The 17,490-nt window shown below is 36.5% G+C and overlaps 1 protein-coding gene across 3 annotated transcripts in view; it reads right to left on the bottom strand.

Moving 5' to 3' along the window:
* The window catches only part of LOC149793702 (uncharacterized), a 51,059-nt gene that overhangs the window by 8,632 nt on the left and 24,937 nt on the right, over positions 1-17,490 (bottom strand). For 2 of the 3 annotated variants that reach the window (XM_089967702.1, XM_089967701.1), the window contains exons 5-8: positions 13,871-14,883; positions 9,259-9,396; positions 2,488-2,684; positions 1,113-1,313 (exon numbers count right to left, since the gene is read on the bottom strand). In XM_089967702.1, the coding sequence (XP_089823828.1) occupies positions 1,113-1,313; positions 2,488-2,684; positions 9,259-9,396; positions 13,871-14,883 (1,549 nt within the window). The remainder of the gene's footprint in view (positions 1-1,112; positions 1,314-2,487; positions 2,685-9,258; positions 9,397-13,870; positions 14,884-17,490) is intronic. The other variant, XM_089967703.1, reaches the window with a different exon arrangement.

The raw sequence follows: 17,490 nt of genomic DNA, 5'->3' as shown, positions 1-17,490 counted from the left end.
CGACCTACTTCTGCAATAAATATATTTTACTCATCAAGATCCATCCCCAAAAACAGGTTTCATGATTCTAAGAATAACACTATGTGATTTAAATTATTAATGTAGCCTGAACAATTTTAGTCATATCGCTATGATGTCTGCAGTGTGGCAGTTTATAGTGATGTCTAGCAATGCAGCATCATGCCATAGACATGTAGCATTATGTCCCACCCAGTCACATTATCCTGACACCAGGCCGGCCAGTCCTAACACTAACCTCTTAATGCTGAGGCCAAGCGAGTCAGATTTTAGCCCCATTTTTATAAGTCTATGGTACAAATCAGCAGGGGTTCAAACCCGCTACCTACCACATTCAAGACGGATGCATTTACCACTTAGGCCACTAGAGTGGTCTATAACAATATGCATGCCAAGTACAGAATACCTCTGTGGCCAATTTTGTTTTTGTTTATTGGTTTTTAATGGTACTATAAACACAATATTGGCTATATTATGTTCAGGAAATGGTACATATGTATCTTGCTTAAGGATACACTAAGGCAGCCAGACCAGCCTGGCTTGGGTAGGTACAAATCCCGCTACATTGATGTATCTTGCTTAAGGATACATTGAGGCAGCCAGACCAGCCTGGCTTGGGTAGGTACAAATCCCGCTACATTGATGTATCTTGCTTAAGGATACATTGAGGCAGCCAGACCAGCCTGGCTTGGGTAGGTACAAATCCCGCTACACTGATGTATCTTGCTTAAGGATACATTGAGGCAGCCAGACCAGCCTGGCTTGGGTAGGTACAAATTTAGCTACATTGGATTACGAGTCATATGCTCAACCAACTGAGCTACTGCAGCTCCCCTATGTGATCAAGAGTTGACTAAACAAACTAAACCAAAGCAAAATGTGAAACATAGGTCAGTTGCCTTCTTTTACTATAATAGTGTAGCATCAATAAAGATGCATATAATTATCTAGTGTGATGATCCTAGTATGAACAGGGCTTGAGAAATAAACTTAAAACACAAAATTTAACCAGTCAGTAGAATACATCATAATTTGCATTGTTACTGTTTTTCCTAGGACAGAAAAACATCCATACATTGAATCTACAACACAACCTTGACTAGATGAGATGTCCGATGGAGTTGGTAGAGCTGAGGATGATGCAACAGCCCCTGGAGGTAACTGGTGTAGGTGTGTGATACTGTGTTTCCGTGCTTTTCGCTTCCTACTCCCAACCAATGGCTTATCTGGGATTTCCTCGGCTTTTAGTTTCACATGTGGTGGTAGTGAAAAGCTCTTCTCAAATATCAGTTCTGCTTAAAGATAACAATATTGTAATAAATGATAGAGGATTGAATAACTAATGCTGTTATAAAATGACTTAAGTATGAATAACAAATTATATAAAAATACTGAAGACTGAATAACTCATGTTATAAAATGAGTAGACCTCTACTGCGACCACGGGTAACTTAACATTAAAATACATAGATGGAGTGTTGCGCTGAGAATTTAGAACCCTTTCCACCATGATCATTTCACCACAGCTATGAATACTTAATTTAAAAAAAAAAATGTTCCAAACAGTTATGAGAATGTGATTAAATATCGCTGTGGGGTGGAGTGGATGGCATGTTTCTTACAAGAGAAGGTGAGGGCATATGGCTATGTGGTGGAGGGGATGGCATGTATGAGACAATGTTAGTGGATATGACTGTTGGGTGGAGGGGATGGCATAATTCTGACAATTAAGAGAATGTGAGAGGATATGGTGGTAGGGTGGAGTGAGGGCATATTTCTGAAAAGTGTATGAGCGTGAATATGGCTGTGGGGTGGAGTGGATGGCATGTTTCTGACAAGAGAATGTGAGGGCATATGGCTATGTGGTGGAGGGGATGGCAAGTATGTGACATGAGAATGTTAGTGGATAAAAATTGTAAAAATCAACAGTGAAACTGTTTGAAAGGTTACCTTCTTTAACCTTCATAATAAAAAATCAACAGTGAAACTGTCTGAAAATTTACCTTCTTTAACCTTCATAATAAAAAATCAACAGTGAAACTGTTTGAAAAGTACCTTCTTTAACCTACATAATAAAAGATCAACAGTTGTTGTTGATGGGTTTAACGCCATTTTTCATCACATGTTAGGCTATGCATGGCGGCCAGTATTAATGGTGGAGGAAGAACCAGGAAAACCCCCAGGAAAATTATCGACCCACAAGAAGCTACTGGCAAGCTTTCTCACATACCCACATTAGCCGAATCCTAGACTCGAACCCATGGAGACAGAGGTGAGATGGCAGTGATCCGTAACAGAAAGCGCCTTAGACCACTTGGCCACTCTGGGCTCCTAAGATCAACAGTGAAACTGTTTGAAAATTTACCTGCTTTAACCTCCACAGTAAAAAAGTGACAATGAAACTATTTGATTACTTACCTGCTTTTATATTCATAGTAAAAATCAACAGTAAACTGTCTGAAAACTTACCAGCTTTAACCTCCATACCACTTTGGTTACTATCATCACTACTTTTAGTTGATGTTGGACTGGTGTCCTCCCTCCTTCTTGGACTGCACTGCTGTCCATCGCTAGCATGGCGAGTCTTGCTGAAGCCACGCTTACGCCCCACACTCTCTAATGAACAGGCAGGCAGTATGGCAATGTGTGCCTCAAGATCAAAGTCACTGAAATTTAAATGTTTAAAATGTCAAAAACATTTGCCAAGTTATCAGTCCTGTCTGCCCTTCAATGAATCAAAATGTTATGGAAAATGGGAAAACCGATGGATAAATAAAAGTCAAAAGCTATGCATGACTGGTTGCAAGCCCATCCCCCCAGATGATAAATGGCAATATTTTATTATGTCACACTTGTAAGTCAAGAAGAAAAATTGACATCTGAAAGATCAAATAAGCAATCATTAAGAAATGAAATAAAAGCAAAGTTTTCTGTCTACAATTGCAGGTAGATATTTAGTTCTACACAAGAAAATTTATATTTCAGCACAAATTACCAACTCTTTTCCAAAGTATTTAGTGACATAAAAAAAAGAACCAAAATAATCAAGGAAAAAAAGAACAAAGAGCTGAGTGGAATACTGTCCTCTCATTGGTTAAAAGAAAATGACGTCCTGTATTTATTTATAACTTATTTTTCAGCTGGCCAATAAGAAGGTAGTATTCTATTCAGGGCATTGTTTATGCATACTGAGCAGGCGCGATCAGGTACATGTTGAGTGGTACCATGGGAAAATGATTTGGCATTCCTTAAATATATGACAGTAAGTCAAACTTTAGATAGGGATACACAGTTGAATGCCTGAGCTAAACATCTATACCAAATTTATTACGCTACGCGAAATGTGGCTTAAAATAACAGCATTTATTCTTAAATGCATTGCATGAAAAAGGAGAGAAGTGTCCTCCCTTGTAACTATTAGATAGTACATGTATGTCAGGTCACTTTTAAACAATGATACGAGCCCCTGTGAAGCAACCTTGTTCACTGTACGGGTCTCCAAGCAACGTCTTGAACTCCTCCATTGTTTTTGGTTACCATTTATATATCCTCAGTTTCAGCACTAATTTCTCAGTCCTTGTCAATGTTATATTTTAAACTCATTTTCTGGGAGAAGCAAACACTATATATTGTCATTTCATCCATCCATCAAATTCAAAATTCCACACTTTTTAATGATCTCATCAAGACTGTTAGTACATCGGTAGATTCCAGACTATTGGCACATCTGCACATTCAAGATAGGAATTCATTCAGAAAACCAATGGAATTCATTTGGAAAACTTTATACTTTTGGACTTGTGAATAAACTTTTAGGACTATTTGGGATTTAATTCAGAATACTGTAAGTTCCTTTTAAACTTTCACTTTGCATTCTAGGGAAATAGATTACTTGTTGAATTTGACACAACTTGATGCTTTTCACATTTTTCTTCTGTTACTTAGTTTAAGACCACTGAAATGTAAACAGCAGACATTGTGCTGCAAGGGAATATAGGATTTGTAAATTAGAGTCATGCTGCTGATTAGAGTATTGATAATAAAGTACCTATTTCCAATGCTGCTGATCAGAGTATTGATAATAAAGTACCTATTTCCAATGCTGCTGATCAGAGTATTGATAATAAAGTACCTATTTCCAATGCTGCTGATCAGAGTATTGATAATAAAGTACCTATTTCCAATGCTGCTGATCAGAGTATTGATAATAAAGTACCTATTTCCAATGCTGCTGATCAGAGTATTGATAATAAAGTACCTATTTCCAATGCTGCTGATCACTGATAATAAAGTACCTATTTCCAATGCTGCTGATCAGAGTATTGATAATAAAGTACCTATCTCCAATGATGCTGATCAGAGTATTGATAATAAAGTACTTATTTCCAATGCTGCTGATCAGAGTATTGATAATAAAGTACCTATTTCCAATGCTGCTGATCAGAGTATTGATAATAAAGTACCTATTTCCAATGCTGCTGATCAGAGTATTGATAATAAAGTACCTATCTCCAATGATGCTGATCAGAGTATTGATAATAAAGTACCTATTTCCAATGCTGCTGATCAGAGTATTGATAATAAAGTACTTATTTCCAATGCTGCTGATCAGAGTATTGATAATAAAGTACCTATTTCCAATGCTGCTGATCAGAGTATTGATAATAAAGTACCTATTTCCAATGCTGCTGATCAGAGTATTGATAATAAAGTACCTATTTCCAATGCTGCTGATCAGAGTATTGATAATAAAGTACCTATTTCCAATGCTGCTGATCAGAGTATTGATAATAAAGTACCTATTTCCAATGCTGCTGATTAGAGTATTGATAATAAAGTACCTATCTCCAATGCTGCTGATCAAAGAATTGATAATAAAGTACCTATTTCCAATGCTGCTGATCAGAGTATTGATAATAAAGTACTTATTTCCAATGCTGCTGATCAGAGTATTGATAATAAAGTACCTATTTCCAATGCTGCTGATCAAAGAATTGATAATAAAGTACCTATTTCCAATGCTGCTGATCAGAGTATTGATAATAAAGTACCTATTTCCAATGCTGCTGATCAGAGTATTGATAATAAAGTACCTATTTCCAACATAGAGTAGTATTATGCATATATGTTTTTAAACTAAGTAACAGAACAAAAAATGGGTGGTTTATCCTAATAATTCGTAAATGTACCCAAGATGGCAAAGAACCAAAGTAAATGGCATACTTGATAAATTAAAAACTTGGTTTCATAGCTTTCATTATGCATTAGGATGTTTCAAAGTTTGTAGTGAACTTAAATTTCCTAACCTGGCACGCACAGGTTTGCTCCAAGATGAAAATAAATTGTGCAATTATTTCCAATGAAATCACAGCATCATTATTATACTGATCAGGTTTTTATGTTGTGTCTGAAAATATATGTTGTTTTAAAAGAATAAATAATCTAGTTATGTTCTGAATCAACAATAACACCATGTATGTAGTCCACAAGGTTTCAGTAAATTCTTTCAAATGGAGTGGAAAAAGAAGCAATGACAACTGAATTCTACAATTAATCCTTTTTCTTCTACAATTTTTCAAGAAATTACCTTATTTATGGGCCAGAGGAAAACAGTACAAAATATTTGCACGACAACATCAAGCATATATCTAGCTACCAAGTTTCGATGAAACCCTGCAACGAGGGTGCATGAAGAATTAATGATAAACTGATTTCTCAAAATACATATTTTTGGGGGACAATTTAAATTTCCCCAAAAATGGGCCAGAGGAAAAAAGAAAAAAATGTTTAAGAGTGTCCAGCAATAATATTACATAGGGATGAATACATCAAGTTCATATCAAGTCTAAACGTGTCATTAAAATTCTCCAAGTGGGCATCAGAAGCGATGACAAAGTTACAGATGAAAACGATATCTTTGTTCATTTTCATGAAGTGCAGTAATAATACAGATTTATCACCTATGTTCATTTAGAGGATATTTAATAATTTTAACAGATTGCTATCATAGATTCCCAAGCATTTCCCACAGTGCATGATTTTAAACACTACCCTTGTATACCTTAAACTCAATCTTTGAAGATGGGAGATGTAACCTATATTCAGTTACATGTATTTCACCTATAACTACATAGGAATTGTGCAAAACTATTTGAAGATGTTACAGTAATTGAAATTTTAGTTCTTTTGACCCATCCCCATCAAACTTAGGGGAGGAAGCCAAAAATAAAACACACATTGCAAATGGTTACGATAACAACAAGTACCCACCAAAGACTGATGAATTTCCATCCAGATTACAGACAAAATTGCATCATACACAACAAATATTTTAACAGCTCATTATATGCCAGTAACATGTTTTTATGTAGGTAACTAAAGTTTTGTACAGAAACCACGATTCTGCTATTAGAATGTCCTTTAACCTTTTAACATCATAATTATTGGATAGTTTCCATGCTTGAACTGCAAGCCATCCACAAAGTCTGAGCCACGTCCGTTATGTACAGCCAAAACAGCCACTAGCTGCCACTCATGGGATAAGGCAAAAGCTAGCCATTGTATACAGGTGACTGATGTATACAGGTTCACCTTTTCAAATTGGTTCTGAATAAATACCATGTACCGACTATCGTTATTGCTATTATTATTATTACTATTACATTATCAATGAATGACCAATGACTCTAAAGAACTGAGATGTAAGTCAAATCTAATTTCAATAATGAACTTTTTTTGTCAGAGATAACTTTAATTCACAGGCAAGTACATTAAGATATCTAACTATAACTGTAACACTGATACAAGGGGTGACTTTTAGATCTGCTGTTATGACACAACTACTTTTCCCATAGTCCAGGAAACAATTTGCTTCTACCCTGATGGTAAAAACTACCATGCTTTTGAATCTGGCACACTGACACCTTTGAGTTACAATGTCAATGTAACTGGAGTTACAAGTACATGTGAGAGATGTCTGCACAGTCACATGACATTCCTTTATCTAAACAATGACTTCTGTATGAAGCAAAAATTAACTTTGCATACACTGAATGGTCCATGTAGATACACTCTTGTGACTACTTCGGGCAGGGAGAAACCACTGTTTGGTTAAGAAACACCTGGCAGCTGTCCATAGAAGGTAGATTGACTGTCTTATACAGGGCATTTATATAGGAAATTTGATTGGTGGTGGGGTGGGAACCAGAATTGCTATTCTGAACAAGTGACTACAGACGAGTAAAGATGGCAGTTAGATGGCAGTTAGGTCAGGTTTGACTGCAGACTCCAAAATCTAACTAGTTATTGCATATAAACCATTTTTTTTCAACTGTCACAGTGACTTTTATCTTTCATCCCAGAAAGAGACAAAATCTACAGTCCCATACATGCCAAACCTGGCAAGGAAAAAGTGTAATCCGAGTGGACAAAAAGAGTAATCTGAGCAGAAAAAGAGTAATCCATATATAACATGATAAAAATTCAATGAGCATATGTATACAATGATTTATTTATCCCTCTGAACTCTTAACATTAATTATTGCTTCAAGTTTTCGAATATAACACTCTGAGCTTTAAAAAACAATAGACTCTCATATTGCATTTCAAAACACTTGTACCAGCTGAGACTATAAATGTTTTGCACACCAGTAGAGCAATAAGTGCTGGGTTACAAAGCCTGGATCTGAATTCAGTTGTATTTTTGTTAACAATGCTGAACAATCTCTCACTGTCAGCATTATGATCGTAAAGAACCAATACTCCTTTCATAACCTGACAAAGAAGAGGAAATTTATATTTTCCAGTCACTGGGTCTTTTAGCTGTGAAATAAGATGAAAAAAATCAACTCTGTCCGCATGAAGTACACTGTCAGGTAGAGTGCCAACTTGATACTTCAGTTCTCCTTCTAATTTATCAGCAGCCTTTCCAGCAGCATGGTACATCATATGACAAAGACAACCTGATATGTACAATGATGGAGACACTTTTCAAAATACAGAATGTACCTTTTTTTTAATGAATTCCAGTCATCACTGATGAAGTATCAGCTGAAAACCCCATACAGTTCTACCAACTATGTTTATTGAAAGCATTATCAAGCAAATAAGAAAATGTTTTCTCCACTGGAATCTACTGTTAATTCTGGTAATGAAAGAAGAGCACTCTGCCTTTGTCCTTTTCACTGTCAAAGTCTCTTACACAGACTGGTTACAACTTTTTGTCATCATAATCACTACTCCTGTCTGTTGCAATACTAAACGTCCAATCTTCTGCTAAACACCTAATAATATTACATGATTTTGTTCTTACACATGCATATTTTCTGCAATTTTGGAATCAGAAAACATCCATTTGAACAAAGGACCAATGCAGTCTTCTACCGCTAGGGGAAGTCTGTGTTCTATTAAGAAGTCAGTATATAATGCCTTTGCATTTATAAAATTCATGTCCACAATTTAGTTCTGCTGTTAAAAAAGTTTCCTTAGTTTTGGCGTTAGTAAAACAAGCTAATTCAAGGTTTCTGTTTTACCACCATGACCAATATTAAAATAAATTCCACACAGCCTGTAAGGGGCATGAAGCAACCATAGAATGGAACACTGTATTGTGTAATTCATGTATTCATCTCTGAATTGGTTTTCTGTCTTTTTCTAATCCAACTGTCAAATTATTTGAAAAACATTTTTGTTCTAACACACGCATTGACTAGAATAAATCTGACTTGACTTTTAGAGACAAATAGCTACAGACTGGTTCTGTGCCAGATATGAATTAGAACAAAGAATCTGCGAGCAAAGATTACAAGTTAGAAAACCAGTCTGTTCTCTACTAATTAAGCCATACAGCTGCTATAAAAAGAAATCGAGGTCAAAAGTTTTTAAGTTGTTTCTTGGAAATAGGGCAGCTACTATAAATAGAACATAATACTGTTAGGAAAGTGCATGCAAGTCTATGGACAAACATACTCTTATGTCGTAGTTACATCGATGCCATCTCTTCTACAATACAGTCTGTGGGATTAATGGTATGTTAATAAAAATGAGAAAACAAATATTAATATTTTGGGGAGGGGGATATACCAAAAACGAGTTATCCAAATACATTTACGTGAAAGGCATAATTCAGTGAAGAAAAGCGTTAAGAATTACACCAAAAGTGTAATGGTTGGCATGTATGCAGTCCATAAATAATACTCTTTAAAATCCCTGACAACATAGAAGTCCATATAGAAGACTTGCCCAGTCTTGTAGCGTTTTCCATCCTCCCCAGTTGTGAGCTTGACTTTGTCAGACTCGGATGCTGTTCGCTTTCTGATTCTTCTGATTGCTGTTTCTGGCAAGATGTGGGCATCTATACTCTGGAAATCCTCTTCCTCACTGTAAAAGATAACAGAAGTAACGATAAAAAGAATACTCCATCTCAGCTGGATCATATTTAAGGAATGCATCCCAGGGTAGAAGGATTTCCTCCATTAATCACCTCTCACGACTTACAGGAGGGTTCACTAGACCTACCATGTAGACTTGCTTATATGTCGAGTCAGTCTGTAATCAACAAAGATCCTAATCTGCCATAAACATAAAAATAATGCGCCTGCAGATCAGAGTCTATGTTGTTTATTCTACTGATTATTCATAACAAACTGCACAGACCTTGAACTGCCCATACACCAGCAGATCTGGGTCTGTGCAGCTTGACATTAGATTCAACTTATCAGCAAGTATACACTGCATTTTACGTTCTGTGTCTTGTCACAATACCTGTACTTAAAAGACCACTCCTTGTTGACAAAATGGACAGCATTTTGTGACAGGTTTCACTTTTTTAAAGCATATCACCTCCCACTTCTGTATCCACCTCAATTCTCACTCTCACCCTAAAACTGTGATTCAGTGATCATAATACAATGTCAAATATCAAATGTATTTTCCTACTAGGACTGCATATAGTCAAACCTATCAATAGTGACCACATTTGGGAGAAAGCCAATCTGACTTTAATACATGGGTGATTTGTTTATACAGGTTTATCTTTCAAACTTGGCATATGTGTGTGTGTGATTTTGATTTTTAACGTAGTTATAACAATTTTTCAGTCATATCATATGATGTCTGAAGTGTGGCAGTTTATAGTGATATCTAGCACTGGGGCATCATGCCGCAGACATGTAGCACGATGTCCCACCCAGTCACATTATCCTGACACCAGGCTGACCAGTCCCAACACTAGCTTCTTAATGCTGAGCGCAAAGTGAGGTAGCTGTTAGTATGATTTTTATAAGTCTTTGGTATGACTTGGCCGGGGATCAAACCCATGACCTCCCACATCAGAGGCGGGACGCTCTAACCACTAGGCCATTGGAGTGGTCAAACTTGGTATTTAAACAAATAAAAAATATTGATTATTTTTACGTACTAAATGGACAGATATGTATGTATGCATGAATGCATGTATTTGTATGTATGTATGTATGTATGTATGAATGTATGTATGTATCTATGTATGTATGTATGTATGTATGTGTGTGTGTGTGTGTGTGTATGCATGCATGCATGCATGTATGTATGCATGTATGTATGTATGTATGTATGTATTTAAACATGTATGTGACCTTAGGTCTAAAACCCATGCCAATCGACTGATGGCCATGGCATTGCACATGCATGCATGTGTGCACACACACAAACAAATCCTTGTAGAAGTTCCCAATCTGGAAATCTGCCTCACTTTGTATAAAATTGATTGTCAAGTGTTTCAATCAATTTCAAAGTTGGTGAGAAATACAGTAGTGACCTCATCTTTACTTCACTGGCTTCACTTGCAATCTTTAGACTAGTGGGGAAAGCAGGAAGTGAGTGTGTTTAGAAGTCAAAAAGTTGAATTGCAAAGTTGCGAAAAATGCAGTTCAAAACAGCATTTGAGATGGCAACAGTTTTTACAGTGACTGCAAGTTTTGCAAAGGGGAAAGGAAGCCCATTCGCTCCTCCTCAAGCCTCTAGTAAAAGACAATGATTCTCTGATCTTGCTGACAATATCCCAGTAAGTGAAGCTGGGTTTTCTATTGAATGGAATAAATTCAGATCTCTCTTTCCCAGAATTTCTTTCATCATGGTTGAGTTTTTTTAAAAACTGTATCAGTTTAGCTCACTTCCCCCACCCACAAACAGAATGCATCAATTACATACTCACTAACCTATTAATACTGAGCGAGGTGGCTGCTAGTCCAAGGATTTTTGGCCATTCAGAAAGCATATAATGAGAAAGCAAATATTTCCTCTCTTTCACCACTAGACCTTCTGAATGAGGTGAGATTCTCAAATACTTCCCAAAAAGAACTGAAAACATTTAGTTTGGGGCCAGGAAAAAACTCTAGTGGAATAGGAAAAGCAAGGTAGTAGCAGAAGCCTATTTGTATCAATGGAGCAGCTGGGTGTGATTCACACCAGACACTTTTTCAGCCAAGTAAAATTTTTTTTAAACATTTTCCTCATACATACTAAAATAAAATTAAATATTCCTCTCATTTATTACCAGCATTGTATTTTTTGTAGAAATACATGTGAAACACTGCTTAACTTCTTTATTTGATTTTTTCATTTAAATTGCCCCATACTAGTATAGCCTCATTTTGAAGCCTTATTTTGAAAACAAATTACCATGAGAATCGGGTGCTATCTATCATGGTGGACAAGGTATGGTTAGCATAAACATGCCAATATAATTTACCTGATAACTTTAACATTAGCCCAACTTACAGAAAAACATAACTCTACTTAGGTAGTAGACTTTAACTACAGCCTTCATTTTGGCATAGTTTTATTTGCTCCATTGTAAGGTATATGATCAGATCATAGCCTCAGCCATGACAGGGCTGTGACATTATAGCTAATTACTGCCCAATCAGTTCAGGTGTCTCATGAAATGAACTGTTCAATTCAAGTCATTATTAAGGCCATAGACTGATAACTAACCATTCAATATTAGGGCCATTGACTGATAACTGACCATTCATTATTATGGCCATAGACTGATAACTGACCATTCGTTATTATGGCCATAGACTGATAACTGACCATTCATTATTATGGCCATAGACTGATACCTGACCATTCATTATTAGGGCCATAGGCTGATAACTGACCATTCATTATTAGGGCCATAGACTGATAACTGACAAGTCATTATTAAGGCCATAGACTAATAACTGACAAGTCATTATTAAGGCCATAGACTGATAACTGACAAGTCATTATTAAGGCCATAGACTGATAACTGACAAGTCATTATTAGGGACACATACTAATAACTGACAAGTCATTATTAGGGCCATAGACTGATAACTGACCATTCATTATTAGGGCCACATACTAATAACTTATAAGTCATTATTAGGGTCACAGACTAATAACTGACAAGCATAGTCTACTTTCTCTAGCTTCTATCAGCAATTTAGCCTCAAAATAAGATACAGGAGTCTGGTAGGTTTGGTGGCAGTTGCCCAGTTGACCTTGTCAAGTCAAGCACAACCTTGTCATGAGCATTAGTTCAGAGCTTTCACAGCATTTGCTGTTAATCTGTCCTTTGTACTTTCCTCCTTAATCTTTATTCCAGTCTTCTAGGTAGTCACAGTCATGTCACTAGTCTCATGGTTTTGCTGCCTCTAATATGAAGGCAAGCACCTTGTCATGCACATTTTATTTACATTCTGTACTTCATTTATGGCTGTGACTGAGGGTTGTGGATAAAGACTTTTGCAATGTTTGTAACTTAAGTTTTTTTTCCCTACCTGACTTTTGTCATGATTTAAGTAATAAACAAGCCATTTACTAGAATCTGAATTCAAGAGTTGGAATTTTCCATTGGAAATGTTTGGTTTTCCAGAACATCTACTGCATCGTAGGTCAAGTTGGTATTTGTATATATTAAGGTTTGGTAAACAATTATTCATTCCTTTTTCGTATCAGGCTCTGGGAATCAGAGTTTGCAGTTGTGTTCAGATATAATTTGAGATAAACCATTTATTTAAAATGTTCATTGGAATTTCAAAGTTCTCATTGACACTTTGGGCTAAAACACTACTTTGGGATTACTGAGAACTCACGTGAAAGACATTCTGGATTATATTATTGTGGTACATCAGGACATTCAAAACTAATGGACTTCATTCAGAACAGTCCATGCTTTTGGACGTGTGACAGGAAATTTAAGATCATTTAGGATTTAATTCACAATACTGAAAGTGTCTCTTAATTTTTCACTTTGTAACTTTAGAAAAATAAATTATTTGTTCATTTTACTAAACTTGTTGTTTTCACTTATTTCTGTTACATAGTTTAAGAATTAGAATTGTAACAACCTTTACACAATGACCCATATTGTGTTCCAAAGGGTGACCAAGATAGAAGATGGATATTTATACACTTCTCCCATTACCTATTCTAACTAACATTAATGTGATTGGATAATGTATTCAATACAGGAATTGTGTGACATAAATTATGTTTCTGTGATTGTATCCAACTATATTATGATGAAGTTCTCCTGTACCATCATGCCAATGTGAACATCCTCAAACATATTCTACTTACTTCAAATATAAAGTCACCAAACTCTGCAGACAACAGTGTTTGCAAATTTACGTTCAACACAAAAACAATGTAAAATCACTCAAAACAATGCAAATCACTGGAATAAGAAATATAAGTCACAGTGACATATTTTTAGTCTGTATAAGTTGCACTCTTCATGATGCATCCTCATGTGAAGTTAAATAACATTGTCAGATAAAACGAGTTTAAGTGTTGACAACAGATATCACCCGATCTAAAGTGTAGAATTTCTTCAGTTTACCTTTCCTCACTGTGAATATGCTTGGAAAGCATAGCAGCAAGACGTTCTTTGGATGGCTGGATGATTCCCTCATTGATCAGCTCCTGATATCTCTGACCACGATTCCTCCGCCGTGACTTCCTGACTGGCAGGTAATCGTCTCCTTCGTCATTTGTATTATCCACTTCTCGTGGTTCTGGAGACTGTGGTCTTTTCTTGGGGGTCTTTTCTATACTTGTGTCATGCTTGATCTCTTCCATTTTTTCTTCACTTCTATCTTTTACCTTACTTCTATCAGCCACATGATCTTCCTTTCCTTTATCCTCCACTTTCAAATGAGTCAGCTCCTTCAACTTTTCAACAGCTGGTTCCTTTTGCTTCTTACAAACTGATAGGTCCATAACTTCATCCTTTACCCCAGTGACAGGAGAGCTGGCAAAAGATACTATGGCAACTTCTTTTTCTTCACTGACTGTCTCTTTTTTGGAAGAACTGAGGCCACCATCTCTACCTTTCTTGCACCACAAATCATTTGTCCTAACTAGAGCTTCAGGAGGCTTTGTATCTGCACATGGTAAGATCTGCCTGCCTGTCTTTTCCTTCATTTTGTATTTTTCTTTCACTTTGGTCAGATCACCTCGAGAGTTTTGTGCCAGGTCAGAGGAGAAAAGTTTGTCAATGATGTGATTAACCACTATTTTTCCACATGTAACAATTGCAGATTCCTCTTCCTGTGGTTTCCTGTCATGATTACTGTCCACCATGGCTGGCTGAATAAAGTCAAACTTTTTACACTTTTCTATGCTTACATTAGCTCCTGTACTGTTGTTTTGGACAGCCTGGACCTCCCCAGGAGAAGCAATTTTACATGCAGTCTCCTTCAGTGCCTCGTGGAGTAGAGTATTCTTGCCTGGGGATTGGCTTACCAATTTCTTGCTCTCAAATCCCAGAGCAGTACATTTTGACTTGGTGGTAACTGTTTTAGACTTTGGAAGTACCCCTTTCTTGTTGTGCCCTAACTCACTGCTACACATCTGGAAGAAAATGCAGAAAGAGAAATCAGAAATGACTGCCTTACAATTCAGTTAATAGTGAAAATAAATTTATTGTCTTGACTGTAATACTGTCACCATGGTCTTAGTACCTAACAACCCATGTGACCCAGACATTCGACCTTCTGATCACCTGACTGTTAGGAATGTTTCATTTCTTCTGTGAAATGGGTGTACCAAATCTGATAAAATGTTTCAATGGAAACAAAGATATAGAACTACATACAACTTTTAACAATTACCCAAAATGCCACAAAACAGTTCACCCTATAAACTTAACCCTTATCCTTTTGCCCTCCTGTGTGTGCGTGCATGTGTGTGATTTTGGAATTTAACGTAGCTTTAACAATTTTTCAGTGATATCACTACAATATCTGCAGTGTGACAGTTTATAGTGATACTAAAGTATAGTATTAAGATGTATCTCCCCTCCATGTGTATTTGTGCAGTGTGCAAAACGAGAAGAACTAATTGCAAAACATTAATTTACAAAGTACAAGCAAGGTACATTGACATACAAAGTTAGCCCTTCAACCTCCTCCCTATAACCTAGGAAAAAAAAGACCTTTTCAATTTTTTTCCATAATAGTCTTCTGTTTGTTGATCCACTGAACCTGCTAAATGAACCTAATGAAGTAAAATTCAAAGGAGACTAGATCTAGTTTACACACTTTTTCTTTGTCAATCAATAGGTGTGGCCAACCAAGCTACTTTAATATTTAACTTTTCTAAACTACTAATGATGATGTATAGTCACATATCTCAAATGGCTTCAATGTTATATACCTGAAGGGAAACAGTGATGGAAAATACAGAACAATGACCCCTAATGTGGCATGCAAAACACCTTGTAGTGATGATGTACAAGTATAGAGAATTTTATCTAGCTCTAAAGTTAAAGAGCAGAAGCATGATGAAAAACTCAATTCATCACCTTGACCTTACAGATAGGACCTGAATGTGGTATGTGACACACAGTCTAGTGGCAAGAGCATCATTTTTCATCCCGTTATCTCAAATGGATTAAAAGTTATAGAGTGGAAAGGAAAGTACAATGGAAAATTCAAACTACAGTTTAGAGACCTTGATCTTCAAGATAGGACCCCCAGTGTATTATGTAACACCATCAATGTATTATGTAAACCCCAATGTGGTATGTAACATGCCTTATAGTGATGACGTACACCCCAATGTAGTATGTAACATGCCTTCATGAGATGACATAAACCCAGATGTAGTTTGTAACATGCCTTCATGAGATGACATAAACCCAGATGTAGTATGAAACATGCCTTCATGATATGACATAAACCCAGATGTAGTTTGTAACATGCCTTCATGAGATGACATAAACCCAGATGCAGTTTGTAACATGCCTTCAAAAGATGATGTAAACCCCAATGAATTATGTAACACACCTTCTAGTGAAGATGTACACCCCAAGGTATAAACATGCTTTCTAGCGATGACGTACACTCCAATGTGGCATTTAACATGCCTTCTAGTGATAATGTACACCCCAATGTAGTATGTAACATAGCTTCTAGTGATAATGTACACCACAATGTAGTGCATAACACATCTTCTAGTGATAATGTACACCACAATGTAGTGAATAGCACACCTTCTAGTGATAATGTACACCACAATGTAGTGCACAGCACACCTTCTAGTGATAATGTACACCACAATGTAGTGCGTAACGCACCTTCTAGTCTAGTGATGATGTACACCCCAATGTATCAGGTAACATACCTGCTTGTGATGATGTACACCTCAATGTATTAGGTAACATACCTTCTAGTCATGAAGTACACCCCAATTTATCAGGTAACATACCTTCTAGTGATGTACACCCCAATGTATCAGGAAACATACCTTCGAGTCATGATGTATACCACAATGTATTAGGTAACATGCCTTCTATTCATGATGTACACCCCAATGTATTAGGTAACATGCCTTCTAGTGATGATGTACACCCCAATGTATTAGGTAACATGCCTTCTAGTGATGATGTACACCCCAATGTATTAGGTAACATGCCTTCCATTCATGATGTACACCCCAATGTATTAGGTAACATGCCTTCTAGTCATGATGTACACCCCAATGTATCAGGTAACATACCTGCTAGTGATGATGTACAAGAATGGTCCTCAGTGTGGTATACAACACACCTTCTAATGATTATATACAAGAATGGTCCTCAGTGTGGTACACAACACACATTCTAATGATCATATATAAGAATGGTCCTCAGTGTGGTACACAACACACCTTCTAATGATCATATACAAGAAAGGTCCTCAGTGTGTTACACAACGCACCTTCTAATGATCATATACTAGAATGGTCCTCAGTGTGGTACATAACACACATTCTAATGATCATATACAAGAATGGTCCTCAGTGTGGTACACAACATACCTAATGATCATATACAAGAAAAGTCCTCAGTGTGTTACACAACGCACATTCTAATGATCATATACAAGAATGGCCCTCTGTGGTATACAACGCACCTTCTAATGATCATCATCATAATAATAATAATAATGAGGACTTTGTATAGCGCCTAATCTTTAT

Source organism: Sinohyriopsis cumingii, chromosome 8 (assembly GCF_028554795.1).
Source record: "Sinohyriopsis cumingii isolate HCF-2022 chromosome 8, ASM2855479v2, whole genome shotgun sequence".
NCBI lineage: Eukaryota > Metazoa > Mollusca > Bivalvia > Unionida > Unionidae > Sinohyriopsis > Sinohyriopsis cumingii.
Note: the sequence above shows the minus strand (reverse complement) of the source record. Positions and strands in the feature narration are given on the sequence as shown.